Here is a 22,920-nt window from a genome sequence, read left to right as displayed (position 1 = left end):
AAGAAATAATTAATCTTTTGTCAAAAATAAACGAAATATAGACGATGACGTGTCAACCAATATTGACATCGTCAGCAGAAAAAGGCACCAAGTCACACACTTTAACCAAAACCAACCTAAAATATTCTCTGTTAGTGTGTGAGAGAGCAATGGAAAGCTTAAAGCTTTGAGAAAGAAAGAGCAACTATCGATATTATTAGTCTTCTCTTCTTCCTTTAGATCCCAACAGCTATTGAATCTATTTCGTTCTTGGGTGTTGCTGAAAGTTTCCGATTTGCTCAAATTTGTCGAATTTGCCATCGAAAACCCAGTAAAATGCGTGGCCTTGATCGATGGATAGCTGAAGCAATCAGACCAGACTCATTGGATCACAATGGTCAAATCCTCGGCGGGTTGTTTCTAGACGACTCTGTTCCTTCCTCGTCTGTCTCTTTTCTTTCCTCTAAGGATTGTTCCGTCAGTTCGTGTCGTTTCAGTCAAAAGTCGAGATTTTTGAAGTTTAGGAGACGAAATGGGACCAGGGAACCCCTGTTTCTGTCTGTTAGTTTATCGATTAAGGAGGGTAATGGTGAGGAAGAAGAAGGTGAAGGGTATAATGGTCAAAACGGCTTTAAATCGGAGAAAGGTTCGGTGTTGATCGGTGGATGTCAAGAAGCCACGGAGAAGCTTATGGTTAAGGAAAATGGAACAGGAGCTCTCAACACAACCAAGCATTTATGGGCTGGAGCTTTTGCTGCCATGGTTTCAAGGTCTCTCCTTCTTCTTTACTTATTCTACGAAAGCTTGAATGAGATTGAGTGTTAGTATAAGTGTTGGAGTTACTTAGTGATATGCTTATTTGAGATTTTGTATTGATATGGTTTGTTGTAGTTTGGTGGCTCATCGGGTTTTAGGGTTTTGGTTTGAGCAGAACTTGCATTGCACCTCTTGAGCGGATGAAGCTAGAATACATTGTTCGCGGGGAGCAAGGGAATCTTCTTGAACTCATTCAGAGGATTGCAACAAATGAAGGGATTAGAGGCTTTTGGAAAGGGAATTTGGTTAATATTCTCAGAACTGCTCCCTTTAAGTCCATCAACTTCTATGCATATGATACATATAGAGGCCAGCTTCTGAAATTGTCCGGGAACGAAGAAACTACAAATTTCGAGAGGTTTGTTGCTGGTGCCGCTGCCGGAGTAACAGCTAGTTTGCTTTGTCTACCACTTGATACCGTAAGTAGAATCACAACAAAAACTTCCTTGAGCTTCTTTTACCATTCTCTGGAGGTTTTTTAGCATTAGCTTGGTATTGAATTGCAGATAAGAACGGTTATGGTGGCACCTGGGGGAGAGGCATTAGGTGGTGTAGTTGGTGCATTCCGTCACATGATTCAAACCGAAGGTTTCTTTTCCCTATACAAAGGTCTTGTACCTTCACTTGTTAGTATGGCTCCATCGGGAGCTGTGTTCTACGGTGTCTATGATATTTTAAAATCAGCTTACCTTCATACACCGGAAGGTAAGAAACGGCTTGAACACATGAAACAAGAAGGTGAAGACCTTAACGCTTTCGACCAACTCGAGCTTGGTCCCATGAGAACTTTGTTATATGGAGCAATCGCAGGGGCTTGCTCTGAAGCAGCGACTTATCCGTTTGAAGTTGTGAGAAGGCGTTTACAAATGCAGTCACATGCGAAAAAGTTAAGCGCTGTGGCTACTTGTGTGAAGATCATTGAACAAGGAGGTGTTCCTGCTCTATATGCTGGCTTGATTCCCAGCTTATTGCAGGTATGATTCCGTAATACTAGTCATAAATGAATCTCTTGAACCTGTTTTACAGCTTTGTTAATTGCAGGTTTTGCCTTCCGCGGCGATCAGTTACTTTGTTTACGAGTTCATGAAAGTTGTTCTGAAAGTAGAATCAGCATAAGACAAGAAAGCTATGAGAAAAGACACAATTACTGCCACTGGGCTTACTGCTGGAGCCGCTTCAGAGGAGAGATTTTTCGTTTTTTTTTTTTTGGGTTTTACACGGATCCGCGAAGTTTTTTTCCACTTCAACAGAAACTGTAGGTTGTGAAACGTTTTTTTGCAAGAAATAATAAGATTTGGAAATTTCCAATTTGGTTTGCTGTGTTCTGAACCTCTGATATATAAAGCTTGCTCGTACAAAATGATCTAAACATACAACAATCACACTGTCTATGTCATCAACATCACAGAATGTTTGGAAGAATGCCATTAAGACAGTAAAACAAATGAGAATAGATTCAGTTTCTCGAAGATAAGTCCTCATATCTAAAATCACAACTGCCTTAAGACATCAAGCCAAGACCACACCATATGAGACTCTTTGAGTTCTCTTTACTGCCATCCATATTGTTGGTTTCTAGCACCACCCATAGGGTTCTGACCTCTTCCAGAGCCACCAGATCCACCGTACTGACCACCACCTTGGGAGTAGTTAGGCGGTCCAACACCATAGCCACCGCTAGGTCCTCTAGGACCGGCGGCATATGGTGCACCTCGACCTTGTGGAGGATATGCTCCGTTGCTGTAACCTCCACGGCTCTGATTATTATAACCACCAGGCTGGTTCCCGCTTGGAGGGTACCGGTTTTGACCAGGTGCACCACCACGGGGCTTTCCATAGTAGTGGCCGCCAGGTCCACCAGCAGGTATTTGGGGTGGTGGTGCGTTGTTGTTCATAGGGTGGTTTGGACCAGCAGGCCAATGTGGAGCGGCATGAGACTGACCAACACCGTGTTGCTGTGGAGGTAAACGAGAATGTTGCTGCGGTGGATGCTGCAGTTTCTGTTTTTTGGCTGCTTCCTCGTTATGGCGCATCTGTTGCCGCTTTTTCTTTGTCTGGAACTCATGTGATGATTCATATGTCGGTAGACTGTTGACATATAAGACAGTTTCAGTATGAGCTGAATCACTCACTAATTGTTATTGATTGTCATTTATTGATGTATTATGAACCAAATGGGTTTCCATAACAAGAAACTTAAGAGAATTTGATTACCTCTTTGGATCACATGGCAGCGGATCAGTCCAAAAGTACTCAGCATCAAGTGCATCCTTTGCCGATATTCTCTGTACCAACAGAGAGGAAAATTGAAGGACTTAAATGTCTAGACCAAGGCTCTTGATTTCTGCAATTTGCTAATATTCCAGACAATAATTCTCTGTATTTAAAATTCTTTGGTACCTGGGCTGGGTCAAGTACCAACATTTTCTCAAGTAGTTCAAGGGCATGGCGATCAAAGCTATAGCAGAAGAGAAAAAGACCAAATTAGATCTCTTGGATCAAAGTAACTGTTGCATAAAAGTGTCGCAACTACATAAAGGTTATACTTACTGCCTGTAGATCTCCCTTACGCGTCTCTTTAAGGGCCGAGATGATTTCATTTGGCCATACCAAGGCATCTTGGAAACTCCAGGCCAGTTGTTTTCATCCGGTGATCCACAAAGTTCATAAATCTTATTCAGTTGTTCACTCTTAAAAAAAAAAAAAAAAAAGCAGTTGAGTAAAACGCTAAGTGGAAACATTATCAAAGAACACTGTATTAATACACCACGGATAATTAAAAGATGAAATCCTGACCTCAGTTTTCCCAGGCAAGATTGGTTTTCCATTCAGAAGCTCAGCAAATATGCATCCAACCGACCACATGTCAATCGCTGGTCCATATTTAGTTGCACCAAGTAGCAATTCCGGAGGCCTACAGCAATAAAAGATGCATTAAGTAGAGAATCAGCTGCACGTACAAGCAATACTTATTCTTTGTCTTCTTTTATGTATATAACTTCAAAGTTTGTAGGCATACATACCTATACCACAATGTGATGACACGGTTTGTAAGGTTTCCAGAATGATCATGAGAAAATGACCGAGCAAGCCCAAAATCCGCAAGCTTTAAATTTCCCTCATTGTCAATAAGTAGGTTCGAACCTGCACCGAGATATTATAGGTTAACTAGCAAATAAAGACAAGAGAACCAAATGGTCAACAATGTATTTAGGGATAGTCACCTTTTATATCACGGTGAAGCACTTGATTCACATGACAATAGTGGAGCCCAGTGAGCAGTTGCTTCATGTAACACTTTTTTACATATGTTCAAATGTCAGACAAAGTCGGAACAATAAGGTGTTTGCAAAGGCTACTACAACAAGGTATCTAGCCATGCAATACCTTTATCTGAGGGACAGTAAATCTCAGTCCAGGACGATCAGCAAGTCCAGTCAAGTCATGATCCATGTACTCAAAGACCATGTAGATTCCACCCTTGTATTTATTATTATCTAAAATTGAAGCAGAGCAACAAGCTTTAGGCGAGGATAATGAGTTTAAATAGATCTATCATAGTCGCATCTAAGTTCTACAGAAAATATTTAGATCTCGAATAAGTTTCACTAACCTGGCTTTCCTTGATCATCCCTATCTCGACCTTTTAAAGACAAAAACAATCACAAAACTCTACATATCAAACTTAACCCCTCTTTTAACGGAATTTAAAGCAATTACAAGCTAAGATAAGTGTTCCTTATTACCTGGAGAAGTGACAATCTCTTTCAAATGGATGACATTTTCATGATGTAGCTTCTTGAGAATTTTTATCTCCCGGATAGCTGTTATCGGAAACTTCATGCAAACAATGATAAGGAATATATAAGTCATATTGAATTCACAAAAGTTTGCATCTTTTCAAAGCTAGAGTAATTCACATGTAGCTTACCCCTTCTCTTTCATTGTCCATACGGATCTTTTTCAGAGCCACGATTTCACCAGTTTTAATTTCTTTAGCCATGTACACTTGACTGCAAAACCAAACCAAATATATAAATCTAAACCCCATAAAAAGAGAAAGCTTCATATGCTTATGCAACATATCTATCTACCATATCAAGAATATGATAATCATGCAATCCGATATCTACATGTTCAGAGGACAAGTCTTAAGAATCTGAGAATTCCCCAATTCACTCAATCAACAGTACATGGATCAATAAACGGGAATTTTACAATCAAATTTGCATCAAAAAACTTATATGCCAAGTGGCCCTAGCGTAATCTCTCAAATTTGAGAAAAAAATCAATCTTTAGCACGAATACTCAACAAAAACCAAATCAATTCGAATCAAGGAACAAAACCCAGAAATAATAATTAAAAAAAAAGAATGGAGAAGAATACCCGTAAGTTCCTTCACCAATCTGTTCAAGCTTCTCGAAGCAATCGACACTACGAGATCCCCAAATCGGTGGAGGCTCCTCGAGATTTAACTGCCCAAAAGCCGCAACCGCCATGATTCAACAGAGAATCTGACAATTACCCAAGACTTCTTCAGCTTCGCCCTTGTCGCTCTCTTCGTCTTCTTCTCTCCGGCTATTCTAAGGTTTTAGTCCTTACGGTGTCGGCTTCGCGGAAAAACCTAAGCTTTTTTATCCGGAATCAATGTCTGGTTTAACCGGTTATTGTAACGAACCAAAATCAAACCGGGTAAATTCATGAGGCTCTTGCTTCAGCAGTAAACAATCTTGTGTTTTGCTTAAAGTTAGGTGCTTTAAAAACAGAGTTTTTTTCTACTTATTTGACCTACGTTTCAGCAAATTATCATCAATCATGGAAAATAAAAGAAGAATTGAGCTAAAGATCTTTTACCAAAGTTGAGTACTTTAAGCTCTTTCCTTATGTTTAACCAAAAAAAAAGCTCTCCTCGAGTGCTATAATTAAATGGACATCAATCTCCCATAAATTTCTTTACCATTTCAACAAGATGGAAACTTTGAATTCAAACCCCAAAATTGGATCTTAATTCGATCAACTAGTAGTATCCAACCTAACTTAAGACTATCTAACGTCAATCAGTAATTAAGCTACAATCTTCATGGGAGGAGCAAGAACTATCAGCATCATCATCATTATTCAAGAGATGACTCTTATAAGCTACCAATAATTCCTCAGCAGTCTCATCTCCAAATCTTACCACATATTTCTCTAGATTAGCTTCCTCAGTCATCTCCACAATGTCAAACATCTTCTTCTTCTTCTTCTTCTCCTCTTTCAACAACAACCCTCTTTCCCTCAAGATCTGCAAAACTTTAAGCCTTGGAATCACCCTCTTCTCAAGATTATACATCAACACACACGGACGTTTCACCAAAGCTTCTCTCTCTATCCCCATTCTCTTCATGTAAAACTCAAACCCCAGTGTAAGCTTATCTTCTGCACACCGGATCAAACCTGGAGATCTTCGTATAATATCTGTTATCTCATCTTAAGAGAACCCATTTGCCACAAACAACTTAAACTTTCGATCAAACGTTTTCTCGCTTAAAGAACTTAACGAGAGAACAGCGTGCACAAGCATCCTCGAGTTCAGATTAAAACCGAGTTCCAGAGCACGAGAGACATACCCTCTGAGTTTTTCCTCAGGGACATTGAAGATCCTTGGCTGTCTTCTAAGTAAAGAAGCAAGCTGAGACCCAACGATTCCACAGGTTTTGAGGTAAGAGATGTTTGGTAAGAGAAACAAGTTAGGGTCTCTACCGAGAAGCCAACCACATCTACTAAGAATCACAGTAAGGTGTTCGTGTTTTGGAGCCACAATCGATTTCAGAATCTCAACGGTAGGAATCATTTTTCTCACTAGACTTATACCAATGCCGGAGGAATGTTGAGAGACGAACTTACCAAGATCAGAGCCAGAGAATCCAATTTCTTCAAAGAATCGAAGTTTGGGTTCTAGATTCTTCTCGACTTTGTAGAACATCATTTGAGGATGGACCCGGATCGATTTCTGGATCTGGGTATCTGAAAAACTGTAACTTTTAAGCATTTGAATCACTGATCGAGGTTGTTCTAGGGATTTGAGATTAGGGTAACGCATTGCGATGGCCATTGCTTGAGGTTTCTGGAACCCATTGTCCCTGAGAAATTCGACGAACACCGCATTTGGTTCCGAAGCTTCTCTCGCATTCCAAGAGAAATGATGCAAAGAGAGAGCTCGGTTCCATCTCCGACGAAAATTTCGGGAATTGGAAACGAGAGAAGCTAGAAATTGCATACTGGAAACGAAAGTCTAGGTTTTTTTACCAAAGCTTATTAGTATTTGCATAGTCAGTTTTTCAATTATAAGTATTATAAATATTACTAAAATAGAGATATGAGTACATTTTTACGAAAAAGTTCCTAATTTCTAAATCTCCCTATACACATTACATGTGGCTCAAGAAACCACTTTGTTGATGAATTGCTAGAGTCTCCTCTCCAAAAATTTATAATCGAATTTTCAGAAGAAAGAGATAAGAGAGTGGTTGTTTGACTAGTTTACCATCTCTTGCCTCTCAAGCTTCCATAAGATTTTTATTTGCAGACCAGAGAAATTGTTACCACTCCTGTGAAAAGCTTATGAGATAAATCTTTTGCTTCTAAGCACGAAAGGGTTTATGGAGGTTGAAGAAGCTTTACTCTACATCTCTGTACAAGTTCGACCAAAAAGGGGTGTGAGAATTTGAGTCCGATGCTGTAACTTGAAACATCATGAGATGACAAGTCATAACATACCAAAGCAAGTTCTTAAGCTGTTCCAGTGATCAGTTTTTCCCGTTGATCGAACTTTTTAACCTTTATGACTCCGATTAGAACTTGGAGGCTGAAGAAAGCACATACTGTATATGCTATAGTTGCAGGTGTCTGAGAACAGAAAGAAACACGAACATTGGTGAATTTCAACAGACAAAGAGGTTTATAGGGTGAAAAATAGAACAAGAGGGATTGGATTTTGATGAGTAACAACTTACTTTTAAAGAATTTAGATACAAAATTGTTGCCAGATTGACTAAACTTCCTGCAGCAACAGCCTGTAGGGAAACACATTGGGTTAAAGAAAAGAGGAAAAGAAACCAACTTTACATGACATGCTTTCAAAATTTCGAAGAAATATTCTTGTTTTCGAGTCGGTTAATTCTCTCGAATTTGTTTTTAAAGAACGGATTGACGAGATTTGTAATGTACAAGATATAAACAATACAGAGAAGGGAAAGATCTACTTACACTTCCTACTGTTTTTTGAACAGCTGCAACCCGTTGAAATGCCCTCTCAGACTCTAGAGCTCGGACCCTAAGCTTCAAATCACCTTGCTCCTGAGGATGAAAATAAACTCATTAGAAAGAAATTCATGTAGAATGGGAGTTTGTGGCGAGTGAGACTGTTAGTATCTTACAAGTCGTTCGATGACTACAGCTAGCTTTTCAACTCTATCAGCTTGTCTAAATAGATTGTAGAATGCTTGTGATTGCCTGTCCCATCTCTTTCTCAGGTCCTACAATAGTTAATTTGATTGCAGATGAATATAAAGCTATGCGATAATATCATTTTTAGAGTAGAGATATGCCTTGCAAGTACCTTCACTACAACTTCTACTCCAGCTTCCCGAAACCGTAGCAATTCCAAAGCATAGCTAGCAAACAAAAGTATTTGAGTACTCTTCTGATTAACAAGAAGATATAACATAGCGTGTGTAGACTCACGGTTTTGCAATCTCCGTTATATCAAATCGGGGGTCAAGACCTTTGCCTATGCCATCCAATACTGCAGAGAGAAAGTGACCGTTAATATACTTTTTGAGTTTGAAGACAAAAAAAAAAACATGAAAAGAATGGTCGGAACGAATTCAAATGACATAACAAACCTGAAAAGGCTCTAACAACAAATGTGAATGTGGCGGGGAACCGGAAAGGTTGATCAGCCGCAATGGCTAATAAGTCTTCTCCGATTGCAGCCAACCGTTGCTTCTTTTTCTCTTGCTTTTCTTCCTTGCTTAGTGGCTTCTTGAACCCAAGCTCTTCTGCTGCTGCTATTTCTTCTTTCTCCTTTCTTTGTGCAGCAAGCCGCTCTTCGAAACTGTAACACAATCAGCTAATTAATATTATCAGAGGGATATTACTGGCATCTATTGTGCACACACTCTCACACATACTTTAGAGAAACCAAACAAGAAACAAGGATATAGGAAGCTAGATCGATAAGAAGCAAGGGTACAAGGATCAGGTAAATTACCTGTTGAGAAAAAACAATGCTGTTCTTCTAACTGCCGTCAAATCTCCAGTTGGTACAAGCACACCCATTTGAACCATAGCTTGAAGGACCTGCCACAAGAAGGTTTATCGATGTATATATTTAAGTATGAGCTCAGGTCGTATGCAGCATGGAGGTATAAGATTGAAAGTGAGAACACCTTAGAGGCTATACCTTATCTGGGTCCTTTTCATAGACGCCATAGAATGCCTCCAATAAACCTTCTCTAATATTTGGGCTAATACTGCAAGAAACAAGGAAAAACAAGTTGTACAGAATCATAAGCTTATCAAGTTGATAAAGGAGATCACATTTCTTCACCATATCGAACTGAAGCAGTTTTTCACATAGTAACAGAGTCCTGTGATAGCATAAAATGTAGTACCTTCCCATCATTCCAAAGTCATAAAATATCAGCCGTCCACCATTAACATCATCAACCGCAATATTTCCAGGGTGCTTCAGAAAGATTTATAAGCAAATTAGAATGTAGTCTTTTCATACCAAATTAAAAATTGTTGACACTTAGTGTTAAAAAACCGATAGAGACTTACAGGGTCGGCGTGGAAGAATCCATGAGATAAGATTTGCTCCAGGTAAGATTCAACAGCATATCTACCTAGCCTGCATTGTACCAAGTTATAAATTAACAACAACAAAACTTTTTGGCTTTTCAGAGAAATACAAATATAAGTCTGGGAGCAAGATGTAAGAGAATACAAACCTTTTTCGATCAACACCTAACTGATCTAAGGCTTGTATCTTGTTAATCTTAATCCCAGGGACATACTCCATTGTCAGGACCTGCAAAGAACTTAATGTATAACTATTGCAATCGAGCTTAAGGCTTCATAAATCGTGAACTAATGGTCATAGGTGATAGTAATACCTGAGGTGTAGTATATTCCCAGTAGATGGATGGAACTTTTACATACTCTAAGTTTTTGAAGTTATTCGCAAACAACTCCGAATTAGCTGCTTCTTTTGTGTAATCAATTTCCTGAAAAATATAGCACATTGTTATTACTAATCAGAGGTCACTCAAATCATAGATTATTCCCTGTTTTAATCTCCTAAAAAATGGCCCCAAACTTATTCATAAGAAGTGATGAAACATAAACCACAACAGCGTACCTGGTACAATACACTGGCACATTCATCATAGATTGCAACCCAATCTCTCTTTGCACCATCTGATTTTGGGTCCACCTTTTGGAGATACTCAGCAATCACCTGAACAGAAGCAAAACAAAGCCAATAATTCAGCAAATCATGAGACAAGGACGCTTGCAATATGGAGGAGCTCTATATTGGCTGTGGCAGAGACACACTAACCCTCAAATTTTTAAGGTCAATATCAAAGAGATCCTTCAGACCAGGTCTCTGTACTTTAAGGACAACCTCTTGACCCTTAAGTCTTGCACGGTGAACTTGCCCTGTGTGAATTTATTAACAAAAACTATTATTATTATTATCATCATTTTCTTGCAATTTTTTATGAGAAGATTATCACAAAGACGTTACCAAGACTAGCTGCGGCAATAGGTTCATAATCAAAACGGTCGAAAATGTCCTCAACAGATCCTCCAAGCTCCTCTTCAACAATGGATAATGCTGTAGCAGAAGGGAAAGGAGGAACTTGATCCTGCAAAGCAAGATCATAAAAACTTAAAATGCAACAAAGAAGAGCCTCGCAGTGAAGTCAAAAGTGCAATTCAAATAGAATAAGAAGAAATCAAACCTGAAGTTCAGACAATTGATCAACATACTCTTGAGGAAGAATATCCACTCTAGTAGAAAACTGTTGCCCAATTTTGATAAATGTAGGACCTAATCTCAAAATGTTTTCTTTCAACCACTTAGCCAAAATCTTTCTTCTTAAAACCTTCTTCTCCTCAGTCATTCCCCCTAATATACACGATTTTTCAAGAATTTAGACAAATGAGAATGATCCTAATCCTAAAATGGTCTTTTACATAAGCAAAATAATAACAAGTATCAACCTTTATATGAGAACTTCTGATTGCTTAACCATGTCCTGAAAATAAACTGTACAACAAACCCCCAAATCTCCAATGTTCTTTGTATAGTTGAGTAAGTCTTGAATCTATTCCATCGACCACCAGGTGCAACAGAAACCTGTACAAATATTAAAGTCGCAAACTTTCATTAAACAAAACGATTTAGATTAAAAAAGTTAATCACTTTGTGTTTTAGTGTTATACCTCAACTTGTTTTTGTTGAGTGTTCTTAAACCAAGCGTCCTCTTGACCAATATCTTCTACTCTCTTCTTCCTCACTTCTTCTTTCCTCTTCTTTGTCACTTCCTCCGTTTCCACCGTTACACTTCCGTTCACATACTTCACCAAACTACCGTTACCGTTACCGTTTAAACGAGCACTTCCGTTATAATCACCGTTGACAGATTTTCTCGCAGAGCCGTTACCGTTTAAACGGGCACTTCCGTTATTATAATCTCCATTGATCACTGCATTGCCACGATCTTCCACTGCGACATTATCGTCTTTAGAAGCTCTGATTATTCTCGTACGAAGCTGGAGATTGTGATTGTAGCTTAATCGGTTTCTGGGTAAGAAAATTCCGGCGACTGTTGTAGATTGTCTGGAGTTGAAATTGATGTTTGGTAAAAGCAGAGACGACGATGAAGAAGAAGTCGCCATTGATGGTTATATTTCGGAAGAGAGATCTCAAATAAAACCCTAATTTCTCATGGATTATTTGCGTGGAAGAGATTTTGAAGAAGAAGAAGAAGACTTGTTGTTTGTTGGCACTTTGCAGTGAGAGGTTTTTTGAGGTTCATGAGGAACCAGAGAATGTTAAAATTAAACAATTATGATAAAATAAAAGGAGTGGATATGAAAAGGACACGTGGCATAAATGAGATTAGTGAAGGAGATGTTCGTGTGTTCTGATTGGTTGTATGTAGACACATCATCGTGTTATTTATCGGAGCCACAAACTTTTATGGTCCATCTCCAGACCAAACTGATTGGTTCGGTACTAAACTCGACTACTTGGTATGTAATCCGGTCGGCCTAGCTATGTACTATGACTTTTTTGTTCAAGTACTGAGAACCAATTCCATTCATTGAACACACACAATCACCACTCATTGTTATTCACACTTGTGTAATTACTGTGTCTAGTTTGGCATGGTTTCTAGAAAAATAACGAATTCAAAATATGATTTAATCCTTTGTGTGCAAATTAATCCTAACATTATATAACAAAGTAGCATGACCTGTCTAACTAGAAACATCGAATCATCGCTACAAATAGAGTAAACATATTATTTACCTATTTAATTGACATTAACATATATACATGATATAATAAAGAATATAAACTTTGAAGAATTCATTGAACTTAAAAGTCTTTTAACCCAAAATCAATTCAGATATTTAGGTGAAGAATCTTTTTTTTCCTATATTAAGCTAATTAAAAGAATAAAATAAAGAGAGGAAAAAGTTGGAAATTCGAAACTTTTCACTAGTCACGAAGCGACCAAAGTCTTGCAAGTTAAATACTTTCTCAAAGTTGCAAATTCACCCCATAACTTATGTTTTAATACTATGGAAGCCCTCCTCCTCGCTCCTTCGACGGAACCCCAAAATCCCATCACCGATCCGGCGAATTCAAAGGCTAATTATCAATCTGACGACAAACATAAAGATGAGACGATGAAGAAGAAGAAGAAGGAAACGAATCCATCGAATTTGGAAAAGAGAAAACTCAAGGGAAAGAAGAAAGAGATTATGAACAACGACGAAGCTTCTTCTTCCTCATGTTCCGCATCTTCTACCTCTAACCCCAATTCTTCTAAAAGGGTTACGAGACTGGTTCATAGATTACGAAACCCTACGGTGCGGTTAGGTATGGCTCGACGAAGCGTTGGTGAACGACAAGCTGAAGCCTTGGCCAAGCCTCTGGGCTTTTCATTTGCGGCTTTAGCTAATCTGGTTCGATCAATTTCCAAACTTTATCTCTCTTTCTCTATCTTTATTGCATCACATGACTCTTTTGATACGAAATTGGCTTTGCTGTTACGGGTTGTTTCAGTTTTGTTCCTGTAGTTGACCTTGCGTGAATACTAGGTTTGATGTGCTAAAAGTTTGTATCTTTAGGGAGTATTAAATACAAAGTCTTTCAATTAGGTTTTATTGATTCATAACTGGACTGAGGAGAGGATCTTCTGTTTAAAATCTGAATCACAGACAAAGGATTGAATCTGAATTGTCTTCTCAGTAGTACTTGCTTGAATTCACCCTGAATCGAAGAGAGGATCTTCTCCTCAAAATTCAATCAGAGTCGATCAATAGAAGCTGAAGTTCTTCTTGGGGGTCTATGATCGAGCTTCAATGTTGAAGAGTTAAATTGTCCTGTCTCTCACTTGTCTTAAAGCTTGAGCCTTTCTACACGAATTTGTAGTTCTAATTTTGATTTCACCAAACTTCATCCTACTTAGCCGCCAAAGTCATTGACTTGCATTGCTCTGTAGTTTTAACTCTGTTTTCTTGTTCTCTAGGTTCTTGCGAGAAAGAATGCCGCGGGTCAGAATGTTTATGTTGATGATCTTGCTGAGGTATGTAGTATGAACTTCAAATGATTACGTCTCAGTTTCTGTTCAATCTCTCTTTTGCCATAGTTTCTTCGTTTTGGTAGTGAAACACGAATTTCATTGATTATGCTTCTCCAGATCTCTGCTACCGCTGTCACAGAATCATTAGCCAATGTAAGCTAAAATCCCCCTATTTTTTTCGCATTCTTCAATTTATAGACTCTCTAATTCATAATGATGTGATTACAGGTTTATGGTAATAAGCTTGGTTCCTTTGCGACCAACTTTGAGCAATCATTCAACAGTACTCTAAAGATCCTTAAATTGACCAATGAATGTGCAAATCCACATCAGTTAAACAATAATGATGTTAGGAGTTGTAATTTTGATCGCTCTACAATAGACGGATGCTCGGACACCGAGTTTGAAAAGGAGACTTCATCTGCTACGTCTGCTTATGAAGTGATACAAGGCAGTGCAAGAGCAACCTCTTTCGTGAATGAGCTTGTCCTGTACGAACAGACTCGACAACTCTCTTGTGTCCTTCCTAGCAGTTCATCAATGTCTTTGACCACATTCGATAGGTCTGTAGAAGAGCTAAAGCGAGCAAACGACCTAAAGTCCGAGGAGAATGGTCTTACAAGGAGAAAGTTAATGTTGAAGGAGATGGATCTATCATTAAAATACGAATCAAACAATCTGGGGAAATCGAAGCTAGAGATGGGTGGTTTGAAAGCTGCATTCAGAGCGGAGAAATTCAAAACCGAATTAGAAGATACAAGAAAAGCTGAGATGGTCACAAGAATCATGGATTGGCTCGTCGTAAGTGTCTGTAGCATGTTGGCTTCCATGTTACTTGGCGTTTACAATTTTTCACAAAAGAGAATCGAGGACGCAACCTCAGTATGCGAGCCATCCGAGGAGAAAAGTTCATCGTGGTGGGTTCCTAAACAAGTTTCATTGATGAACTCAGGCTTCAACATCTTCATCTGCCGGGTTCGAGTTTGGGTGCAGTTCTTTTTCGGTGTCTTAATGATCATTGTCTTCACATACTTTATAAGCAAACGCTCGGTAGGTACAAAGCAGACAATGCCGATAAGTTTCATCGTTCTTTTCCTCGGTATATTTTGCGGTATATCAGGTAAGTTGTGTGTGGACACACTGGGCGGTAACGGCAAACTCTGGCTAATTGTTTGGGAAGTGTTTTGCCTTTTCCAATTCGTTGCAAATGTCTTCACATTAGCTTTGTATAGTCTAATGTTCGGTCGTATAAACGGGACTCAATCGAGCCGTTGTAACAGTATGTTTCCATATTGGGCAAGGCGCAGTGTCTTGTATGTGGTGATTCTGTTTGTTCTTCCAGCCATAAACGGTCTTTTGCCATTTGCGACATTTGGTGAATGGAGAGACCTCGCTATGTATCAGTTTCTTGGTGGGTTAGACTCCTGAGGTTTGAGACTAGGCCCTCTTTGTATTGTAACTTATTGTAACCATTTGGATTTGGATTTTGGCTTTTCTTTTTGGGTTTTTTTTTAATCTTATTTTATTGTATGGGTGCTGTTGAAACAATTGTATGGCTATTACAAAGTTTATGTATAATGTATTCGAGTTATATTATTGTTGTCAAAAGAAATAAAATTTGCTTTTCGATATGACAAATTTTATGGGTCAAATTAACTTCTTTATCATGTTAAGTTTTTGGATAAAAGTGCAACTCACTTTTTGATTTGGAAGCTGGTTTCAAATTGGATTGAAGAATTTGAATTTAAAATTTATGTTTGACAGCAAATTCAACAGTTTGATTAAATTGTAAGTATTATGATGATGGTGATATATATATACAAGAAAAGATTATAATATTGATGACAAAAAAAAAAAAAAAAAATTATAATATTGTGGGTGGGTCAAGTGCGTTTTATGGGTCAAATTATAAGAGTAGGATACTATAATGTCTTAAAATTCGATAATAATAATAATACAGAGACCTTTTTTGTTTTCTCCATCCTCCTCTTAATCGGCTTATCGGATCCGAATACGGACCCGAAAGCCCGATAACCCGACGATATATAGCACGATGTCCGATGCTCCGTCGTCTTCTCCGGGTGCCACGGCGTCGCACTGGTGCTATCACTGCAACAAACGCGTCGTCGTTGAAACGTTAGATGACTTTGTCGTGTGCTGCGAATGTAACAAAGGTTTCGTCGAGTCAATTCAGCCGATTCCGGCCGCTTATTCATCGCCGGCGCCACCGCAGCCACTTTCCCCAGATCTGACTGTAGAAGACTCCAGTATTGGCTCGCATTTCCTCCAGATGCTCCGCTTGTTAGCCCACGCGCCTTCTCAGCGTTCACCACCACGACACCTTGATGTGTTATCTTACGAAGATGATTTCTTCAGATTGGAGCTCAATAGTAGAACCGAAATCGACGAAGTTGAAGATGAAGAAGATGGAGATGAAGAAGAAGAGGAGGATGAGGAAGAGAATTTAACCGTCAACGACGAAGAAGAGGAAGAAGATGATCTGAGGAGGAGAAATCGATTTCCTCTAACGACGACGCGGTCGAGAACCGGAAGAAACAGAATTCTCGATTGGGCTGAGATTTTGATGGGAATCGAAGACAATTCGATTGAGTTCCGTATGGAATCAGAACGGTACACAGGAAATCCGGCTGATTACATCGACGATTCAGCCGGATACGAAGCTTTGCTACAGAACTTAGCAGAAGGAGATGGTGGTGGCGGTGGAAGGAGAGGCGCACCACCGGCTGCAAAATCGGCCATAGAAGCGTTGGAGACTTTTCAGGTTACTTCTTCGGAGGGAGAGACGGTTATGGTTTGTGCTGTGTGTAAAGATGGAATGGTGATGGGAGAAACCGGTAAGAAGTTACCGTGTGGACATTGTTACCACGGAGATTGTATTATGCCATGGTTAGGAACAAGAAACTCATGTCCTGTCTGTAGATTCCAGCTTCAGACTGATGATGCCGAGTATGAGGAAGAGAGGAAGAAAAGAACTTCTACCATGTCAGATTCTGCTACTGCTTCTTCTTCGGCTTCTCGTCACTAAAATGCGGAGGAAAGGTCTCCTCTATTTGTTGTTCCTTTGTTGTTACTCTTTCTCTTTAGATTAAAACTTTGCTTAGTCTCTCAACACTGTTTGGTTGGTTGCATCAAGTAAGAAAACAGAGAACAAAAAAAAATCTGGCACCAAAAGACTATTGTTATTTGTAAGTGTGTTGTATCTTTGGCCTAAACAATCCCAAAGTGGTTTTCTTTTGATTCTCAGTTGTTCATAATGTTTGCCGAATCACAAAAAGGTTCCTGGGTTTGGAGAAACGATTACAGGACTTCGTGAGCCTTCCCGAAGTACCTGTTTATGAACGGGGACTGCACAAAGACCAACAAAGATATCAGATTTTGTCTAATTAATATTCAGAGTTCCATTGACAACCTAAGTTGTATTTGAGTTATACCTTCTCAATTCCTGCAGTGTCGGGTGTGTCTGGTGAAAGCAATGGATAAAACTTGTACAACTTCATTTCTTGATAAGCTTTTTTTGTTTCTTCGCTCAGTCCTTCCTTTACTTTCTCTCGGGCTTCTTGTGCCTGCCAATTGAAGAATTCATTGCTAAGTATATGTGTGGCTCTGTTGCAGAGGGTATGAAACATAATACCCTGTCATAAGCTGCCATAGCTATGTTACTTTGCTCTTTGACAAACTCCTGAAAAAATGAAACATATGGGTGAGTGATTTTAGAGAAAACCCTCAAATGAATTTATCAAATCAATTCCAGTTGTTGCTTGCTTACCTCAAACGCATCCTTTTGTTCCGGTAGTAATACCTCCTCCTTGATCAGATTGTCGGTGAAATCCTAAAATAAAACTGAGATGAGAAGTAATTCAAGTAAGGTGTTGTATTGGAAAAGTCAGATACTGCACCTCAACGTCGCTTTTCAGCCAGTCATATTCACATTCAACCTGCACAAAGGAATAGTAAGTTTGATTTAATATGAAACGACCAAATTGTATTGTCGTACCAATAAGGAAGACAAATATAACTTACTTGTGGCTCAGAAGGGAACCTTATTTGAACCACAGTGCTCTGCTCAGATTCATCTACCTTAAATGGGTTGTTGATGTCTGCAAATTAAATCAAATCAGTAATATTAAGAGTCTGATGTCTAGGGAAAACAAATTTCAAGCAAATGAAAACATGGTACTGAGAATATATCATCAATAATAAGCAGCTAAGCATATCAAATTTTAAGCTCACAAGGAAGGCAATAGTTGAACTTTTTAGCACGATCCTCCGGCAAATGCTTGAGAGCAGACCTGCAAAGAATATATACAAAGCTAGGCTGAATACACCAAATTTTGCACTCTAAGTTGCTGAATGTGAATGGGAATAAGCTAAGAATGCAAAGTGTTGCATCACATTTTCAGATAAAAAACCATATGTAATGTAATACTTTTTCCTCTACAAAGCAAATGAACAAAACACGTCTTCTATAACTTGCATGGAAATAAAACATTGAGAGAAAAAGATACCACATATTATTTACCTTCTCTGAGTACAGCCCAAGATGAAAACTGGAAAGTTCTTTCTATCAACTTGTCTATCCCTGCAGAAGAACAAAAGCAGATGAAATTAGCAACAACCCCCATAAACATCAAAAGTAAGAAGAGTAATACACAAATGTACTATCTGTTTCTCTTCTCATTGCTTAAGAGTAATACTCAGGGATGACTATATACCTTTGTTCAAGTGGGACGTAAGGAACCCAATCCATTTTCATATTTTTCATTGGAATAATTTCCCCAACCTCTCCTTGAACCGATGCAACTCCTATCTTATCAGACGGGGGAATAGATGAGTCAATCTGTAAATTGATAAGAACCAAAATTAACCATCAGCTAGATAAACAATATGATCTTGTTTTCCCAAGGAACCTAAACCAAATCCCAATGCCGAGCTTATTTTTCAAACACCAGTGGCATAATATAAAAAAACGAAACCAAAGCTTACACAAACGACAGCAGGAACAATGACATCCTTTTTCTCATTTTTGTAATTGACTGAATAAGCTGCAATGATAAGATAGAGGAAATAAAAAGGCGAAGTGAGAGGTGCACATTGTCAGTACCAGATGGATTTTCAAGCAAATCAGTTAAAAAGATAAATATCACCTTAATCTCATATCAAGAAACAAATAGTGCCATCTACAAATAACTTACACTCAGTGCAGCCAAAAACATAGACTTTCTTCCCATAGAGCTTTCCACCTTCCTCCAGAGCTTCCTGTCATATAATGCAAAGAGTACTTCTTAAAATACTAAATGAACTATAAATTACTAACAATGGGTAATGAAACAGTATGATAGAAGCCACTTACTTCAAGATTTTTAAAATCCCAGTTGAAATCATAAACTGCATCCTGTTGGTCCCACTGCATTCACAATTTACAGAGCCACATTTACATGAAGATAAAAAGCTCCAAAGGCAATGTTGCTGCCAAACTTCTTGAAACTAAATACCTCCGTTCCCACTGGAAATGTATCCTTCCACAAATCCTCCTGTTATACACAACAAACATGAAAACTATACATCAGAGATATGAAAGAAAAAAACAAAGGTACATAGAACTCAAAATGTTCAAAAACTTCTGAGCAAGACACTATAACTATAACATTCTGCAAGAACAAAAAAACGTAAGAAAACATCTCAGATCTAACTTCGTAATCGTTAAACCACACACACAACAAGTCAACGAAAGACGAATAACAAATCCTTAATCGTTTCACACAGAATCAACTCAGAAATCTAAAGCTCAGATAAACCGTAAATCCAAACCGGAAGATGAGTAAAATAGAATACCAGATTACGCTTCTCTTCGAAGTACTCAGGCTCAGCAGTTTGCACCTTGGTCGTTTTAGCTCGCTTCTTGGCTCTCGGAGTCGGTTTCTTCTCCGCTTCCGTCTTTGTGACTCTCTTACGCTTACCACGACGAAGCTCCGGTTGTGAAGAAGACGCACCTTTCGTCTCCTCCTTTTGGCTCGCACTTTCATCAGGTTTCGTCGCTTCTTCTTTTTCCTCTTCCTGGTCTTCTTTCGCCTCTTCTTCTTTCTCTCCCTCCTCCGCAGCCTTAGATTCAACCTTCCCCGCTTCCTCTTCCTGATTCTCGTTCGCCTCTTCTTCGTTCTTCCCCTCCTCCTCAGGCGCCGGAGATTCCACCTTAGCCTCTGTTTCCTCTGTCTCCTGAGTAGGCTGAGTCTCCTGCGTCGTGGTCTCTACCACCGCATCATCATTCTTACTCGCCGACGAAGACGCACCAGTTTTACGGCCTCCTCGCGAACCTCCTCTCTTCTTCGTTTTCCTCATTCTCGAGTGTAACTACACCAAAAAAAAATCCAAGAAACACAAAGATATCAGCACGAAGAGGCGAATGTGAATCTTCAGCTTTCGCTAGAAGAAGAGAGAAACAGAGGAGAAAAAAAAAAGCAAGCTAGGGTTTAATGGCGGTTAGGATCGGAGAATTTCGAAAAACAAAGAAGACGAAGAGGTTTTTTTTGGACTGTACCTCTCCTTTTTGCAGTCGTCCTTTCTTGCGTGATTTTAACGTCCCTTCCAGTAAGTAGAGAAATTTATGAGTTTGTTTAGTTTTTTTTTTTTTTTTTTCTTCTTTAACTTTCCCTAAAATAAATAAATTAAGCGCGGGTACTTACTAAAGGGGTAAAATCGTAATTATTGAAATGATCGTACGTTTGTTTATCGCTGACGTGTCATACATCCAACGGCTAAATGTTATCGGTTATTGTGTATAATGAATATGGAAAAATAGAAAGCTGTTTTTTGTTTAACTTGCACCAATGAAAAATGTTGTTTCGACAGGCTGGATAGTAATTATTATCTCTAAACCGGAGAATAATGGCATTAACCAATAGATGAAATTTACTCTCAAGGATGTCGTCAGTATTAAGTTCAAACTTCAAAGACACTATTTATGGGTCGACAATTTGGTCTTTACAAATTATTAATGGGCCTAATCGGTTAGGTCCATAGAGACTGAATTTGCATTTAACTTTGATATATCAGTGATTCTGTAATTAACTTCTGTTATTCGGTAACCAAAACAATAAAATGAAACTCAGCTCGATCTTTATTAATCCAATTTACATTCAAAACAAATGACTATATATAATAAGTATATACTATATTATAGTTATAGCTAAGTATTTTTATACAAATGCATTTATTTGTATCCTCTGTATATGAACTCTAATTGTGTTTGCCTCCTTTTCCTGAGCTTGGCTGAGGCTTAGTCTTGGTCTTCCCTCGCGCTTTGATTTCAATGGTCATGTCATATTCTTCCTCCTCCTCCTCCTTTATATCGATACTCTCATCTTCCTCGCTGTGAGATGACGAAAAATCGCCAGAAGAAGATGATGATGAAGAAGAGCTATCGAGACCGAAACACTTCAAGAGAGGAATCGTCACTGAAGATTGATCAAAGAACGTAAATGGGATCCAGTGAGAACCGTTTTCTTGGCCATTTCTCAGATTCTCCATTGTTGATTTCTTAATCCTTTTAGGAAAGAGATATGTAGTAGTGTTGTGTGTTGTTAGGTTGATGATGGAACTTGGTAACGCAGATGCGACTCCTTTTAAAGGGGTATCACTTGGTTGTTGGTCAACTATTTTTATGTGTTGACCGGGTCTATGACAAACCGGTTTTGGAGGTACATACATACAGACTTTGGAAAAGTTGGTGCCGGTATGTTGAAAACCGAGATGCTTATTTGACTTATGTTGAAGTAAATAAAATAACAATTTTGACTTTTTATCTACGTGGCACGCGGTCAAAAAATGGCAGCAAATACGTGCATGTTTTGAGAATTTGGTCTTGTGGTCAAAGTCAATTCACGCTCTTTCTTTGGTTTTTGTTTGAATTAAGTTATTAAACAATGTTGAATAGGAATTCAATGGAAGATCTTTGATTATTCAAAAAAATGCTAAAGCTTATGTTTTTGGGATTCGAAATTAACAATTAAGAGCTAAATGATTTGACAAATGACTTATTTTTCTTGCATAAGAATATAAAATGGTCATGTAAATCGAGTTCGATAATCGAATTTTGTACTTAGATTTACATTTTCAGATACTATCATTATAATAAATAGCATAGTATTAGTTTTCATTTTTCACACATGTAATCTTGTCTATATCCCACATTAAAATAATACTCAACATATATTCCTTTGGTTTAATGCACTTTTTTCGTCGCCACTGGCTCAATGCATCTATGCCTTTTCACTATTGTGGTCCCTTATAAGTTGTAATATTTCAAATTGGGAATGATTATTGTAGGCCTGATCAGAGGCGGATCTAGGAAAATTGTTTGATGGTGTCAAACTTACAAATGAGTTGAGTTCTAATAATTGGGTTGGTTTCAAGCTTCATAATTAAACTGATATATATTTAAATTTTAATGTAATTAAAATGTTTTTAAAATTTTAATGGTGTCAAATGCACCCACAATCATTAACGTGCCTCCGCCACTGGGCCTGATTACAAAGACCCCCAAACTTTAATCAGACCATACCTTGTTGTGTAATTATGGTTCTTCGATGAAGTAAGACTTATCACCAGCTAATGAAATATATATTTTTAAAAAGTAAATATGAAGAGACAACCAAAAAAATCATGATGTCTAAAGTCACAGTGAAGAATGTTAAATTGTTATATATTTGAAGTTGGTGTTGCTGCTGCTCCTCGTGGAGTATGTATTTTTTATGAAATTATAGAGCGATCATGCGTTACTCATTGAGAGCACCCGCATCTTTGTATTTAATAATACCACTTATATAATGCACGTTGTGATATGAAAATATTGTATATAATGATGATGCATCGTCACTGCGTTTTGTTAAATCCATAGTTAAGTTAAACTTTTTCTTCGTTTTTTTCATTTTGCAACGCATGTATGAGTGAAGACATTTAAATATAATTAATGTGAACTAGCTAGGTAGAACCAAATAGCTGTTGACTGTCTAAAATCTAAATAAATCCAAAATTATCAATTAGGTACGTCTTTAATGTTTTAACATTGGACGGATACGTTCAATTAGGATGGATATTAAATGCATTCAATTAATATTGATACTGGTTATCAACTTGTGATGTTCTTTTTTTTTACTTTTGTAAACCCAAATATCACATCAAATATATACTATAGTTGCATGTTTCTACACTAAGCCGAACAAAAAATAAAATAAA

The 22,920-nt window shown here is 38.2% G+C and overlaps 8 protein-coding genes across 9 annotated transcripts; 3 read left to right on the top strand and 5 right to left on the bottom strand.

Moving 5' to 3' along the window:
- Positions 1 to 116: 116 nt before the first annotated feature.
- On the top strand, positions 117 to 2,107 carry LOC9301010 (probable mitochondrial adenine nucleotide transporter BTL3). Its single transcript, XM_002866597.2, has 4 exons — positions 117 to 749; positions 911 to 1,214; positions 1,302 to 1,769; positions 1,837 to 2,107. The coding sequence occupies exons 1-4, from the start codon at positions 316 to 318 to the stop codon at positions 1,909 to 1,911; spliced, it is 1,281 nt and encodes a 426-aa protein (XP_002866643.1). The 5' UTR covers positions 117 to 315; the 3' UTR covers positions 1,912 to 2,107.
- Positions 2,108 to 2,113: 6 nt separating this feature from the next.
- Positions 2,114 to 5,521, bottom strand: LOC9301009 (cyclin-dependent kinase C-2). The gene is made up of 12 exons (XM_002864888.2): positions 5,183 to 5,521; positions 4,727 to 4,808; positions 4,542 to 4,632; positions 4,409 to 4,438; positions 4,183 to 4,292; positions 4,020 to 4,092; positions 3,819 to 3,939; positions 3,592 to 3,709; positions 3,346 to 3,485; positions 3,196 to 3,253; positions 3,010 to 3,080; positions 2,114 to 2,883 (listed from the first exon to the last, which is right to left on the bottom strand). Exons 1-12 carry the CDS (start codon positions 5,293 to 5,295, stop codon positions 2,346 to 2,348), a joined length of 1,545 nt encoding a protein of 514 aa, XP_002864934.1. The 5' UTR covers positions 5,296 to 5,521; the 3' UTR covers positions 2,114 to 2,345.
- A 204-nt stretch (positions 5,522 to 5,725) lies between these two features.
- Positions 5,726 to 7,095, bottom strand: LOC9301008. Its single transcript, XM_021029217.1, has one exon. It carries the CDS (start codon positions 7,053 to 7,055, stop codon positions 6,267 to 6,269), a length of 789 nt encoding a protein of 262 aa, XP_020884876.1. The 5' UTR covers positions 7,056 to 7,095; the 3' UTR covers positions 5,726 to 6,266.
- A 68-nt stretch (positions 7,096 to 7,163) lies between these two features.
- Positions 7,164 to 11,893, bottom strand: LOC9302715 (uncharacterized protein sll1770). The gene is made up of 20 exons (XM_002864886.2): positions 11,294 to 11,893; positions 11,072 to 11,207; positions 10,810 to 10,976; positions 10,593 to 10,713; positions 10,404 to 10,504; positions 10,203 to 10,301; positions 9,958 to 10,068; positions 9,793 to 9,872; positions 9,623 to 9,692; positions 9,454 to 9,527; positions 9,243 to 9,312; positions 9,051 to 9,139; positions 8,683 to 8,894; positions 8,522 to 8,582; positions 8,397 to 8,451; positions 8,215 to 8,313; positions 8,045 to 8,134; positions 7,792 to 7,851; positions 7,556 to 7,684; positions 7,164 to 7,468 (listed from the first exon to the last, which is right to left on the bottom strand). Exons 1-19 carry the CDS (start codon positions 11,747 to 11,749, stop codon positions 7,568 to 7,570), a joined length of 2,268 nt encoding a protein of 755 aa, XP_002864932.1. The 5' UTR covers positions 11,750 to 11,893; the 3' UTR covers positions 7,164 to 7,468; positions 7,556 to 7,567.
- Positions 11,894 to 12,555: 662 nt separating this feature from the next.
- Positions 12,556 to 15,264, top strand: LOC9302714 (protein CPR-5). The gene is made up of 4 exons (XM_021025732.1): positions 12,556 to 13,048; positions 13,615 to 13,671; positions 13,786 to 13,821; positions 13,897 to 15,264. The coding sequence occupies exons 1-4, from the start codon at positions 12,662 to 12,664 to the stop codon at positions 15,094 to 15,096; spliced, it is 1,680 nt and encodes a 559-aa protein (XP_020881391.1). The 5' UTR covers positions 12,556 to 12,661; the 3' UTR covers positions 15,097 to 15,264.
- A 354-nt stretch (positions 15,265 to 15,618) lies between these two features.
- On the top strand, positions 15,619 to 16,943 carry LOC9301007 (E3 ubiquitin-protein ligase CIP8). The gene has a single exon (XM_021025743.1). It carries the CDS (start codon positions 15,722 to 15,724, stop codon positions 16,712 to 16,714), a length of 993 nt encoding a protein of 330 aa, XP_020881402.1. The 5' UTR covers positions 15,619 to 15,721; the 3' UTR covers positions 16,715 to 16,943.
- Positions 16,848 to 20,690, bottom strand: LOC9301006 (ESF1 homolog). Of its 2 annotated transcripts, none has more exons than XM_021025736.1 (15): positions 20,225 to 20,690; positions 19,522 to 20,037; positions 19,182 to 19,220; positions 19,040 to 19,093; positions 18,882 to 18,945; positions 18,673 to 18,731; positions 18,402 to 18,526; positions 18,209 to 18,268; positions 17,920 to 17,978; positions 17,710 to 17,786; positions 17,586 to 17,624; positions 17,456 to 17,518; positions 17,350 to 17,368; positions 17,121 to 17,252; positions 16,848 to 17,034 (listed from the first exon to the last, which is right to left on the bottom strand). In XM_021025736.1, exons 2-14 carry the CDS (start codon positions 20,023 to 20,025, stop codon positions 17,125 to 17,127), a joined length of 1,290 nt encoding a protein of 429 aa, XP_020881395.1. In that variant the 5' UTR covers positions 20,026 to 20,037; positions 20,225 to 20,690; the 3' UTR covers positions 16,848 to 17,034; positions 17,121 to 17,124. The 2 variants fall into 2 exon arrangements, with proteins under 2 accessions (XP_020881395.1, XP_020881393.1); XM_021025734.1 differs by having other exon boundaries at positions 17,321 to 17,368; positions 20,225 to 20,319.
- A 90-nt stretch (positions 20,691 to 20,780) lies between these two features.
- LOC9301005 (elicitor peptide 3) lies at positions 20,781 to 21,290 on the bottom strand. Its single transcript, XM_002864884.2, has one exon. It carries the CDS (start codon positions 21,211 to 21,213, stop codon positions 20,923 to 20,925), a length of 291 nt encoding a protein of 96 aa, XP_002864930.1. The 5' UTR covers positions 21,214 to 21,290; the 3' UTR covers positions 20,781 to 20,922.
- Positions 21,291 to 22,920: the final 1,630 nt, after the last annotated feature.

The sequence above is a fragment of the Arabidopsis lyrata genome, assembly GCF_000004255.2.
Source record: "Arabidopsis lyrata subsp. lyrata unplaced genomic scaffold ARALYscaffold_8, whole genome shotgun sequence".
Lineage (NCBI taxonomy): Eukaryota > Viridiplantae > Streptophyta > Magnoliopsida > Brassicales > Brassicaceae > Arabidopsis > Arabidopsis lyrata.
The sequence above is the reverse complement of the archived record's forward strand: the minus strand, read 5'-3'. Positions and strand labels throughout refer to the sequence as shown.

Bases quoted from the DNA above. Each gene is read 5' to 3' on its own strand.
- LOC9301010 (XM_002866597.2), top strand. From the start codon at position 316: ATGCGTGGCCTTGATCGATGGATAGCTGAAGCAATCAGACCAGACTCA. The intron at 750-910 runs GTCTCTCCTTCT...TGGTTTGAGCAG, and splicing joins TTTGCTGCCATGGTTTCAAG to AACTTGCATTGCACCTCTTG. The intron at 1,215-1,301 runs GTAAGTAGAATC...ATTGAATTGCAG, and splicing joins TTTGTCTACCACTTGATACC to ATAAGAACGGTTATGGTGGC.
- LOC9301009 (XM_002864888.2), bottom strand. From the start codon at position 5,295: ATGGCGGTTGCGGCTTTTGGGCAGTTAAATCTCGAGGAGCCTCCACCG. The intron at 4,633-4,726 runs GTAAGCTACATG...GTTTGCATGAAG, and splicing joins TGGACAATGAAAGAGAAGGG to TTTCCGATAACAGCTATCCG. The intron at 4,293-4,408 runs GTTAGTGAAACT...CTTCAATTTTAG, and splicing joins GGATGATCAAGGAAAGCCAG to ATAATAATAAATACAAGGGT.
- LOC9301008 (XM_021029217.1), bottom strand. From the start codon at position 7,055: ATGCAATTTCTAGCTTCTCTCGTTTCCAATTCCCGAAATTTTCGTCGG.
- LOC9302715 (XM_002864886.2), bottom strand. From the start codon at position 11,749: ATGGCGACTTCTTCTTCATCGTCGTCTCTGCTTTTACCAAACATCAAT. The intron at 9,140-9,242 runs GTATAGCCTCTA...TTCTTGTGGCAG, and splicing joins ATGAAAAGGACCCAGATAAG to GTCCTTCAAGCTATGGTTCA. The intron at 8,314-8,396 runs GTACTTGCAAGG...TAACTATTGTAG, and splicing joins GAGTAGAAGTTGTAGTGAAG to GACCTGAGAAAGAGATGGGA.
- LOC9302714 (XM_021025732.1), top strand. From the start codon at position 12,662: ATGGAAGCCCTCCTCCTCGCTCCTTCGACGGAACCCCAAAATCCCATC. The intron at 13,049-13,614 runs GTTCGATCAATT...CTTGTTCTCTAG, and splicing joins TTGCGGCTTTAGCTAATCTG to GTTCTTGCGAGAAAGAATGC. The intron at 13,822-13,896 runs GTAAGCTAAAAT...ATGTGATTACAG, and splicing joins TCACAGAATCATTAGCCAAT to GTTTATGGTAATAAGCTTGG.
- LOC9301007 (XM_021025743.1), top strand. From the start codon at position 15,722: ATGTCCGATGCTCCGTCGTCTTCTCCGGGTGCCACGGCGTCGCACTGG.
- LOC9301006 (XM_021025734.1), bottom strand. From the start codon at position 20,025: ATGAGGAAAACGAAGAAGAGAGGAGGTTCGCGAGGAGGCCGTAAAACT. The intron at 17,979-18,208 runs GTAAATAATATG...TATTCTTTGCAG, and splicing joins TTGGGCTGTACTCAGAGAAG to GTCTGCTCTCAAGCATTTGC. The intron at 17,253-17,320 runs GTATTATGTTTC...TTCAATTGGCAG, and splicing joins CTATGGCAGCTTATGACAGG to GCACAAGAAGCCCGAGAGAA.
- LOC9301005 (XM_002864884.2), bottom strand. From the start codon at position 21,213: ATGGAGAATCTGAGAAATGGCCAAGAAAACGGTTCTCACTGGATCCCA.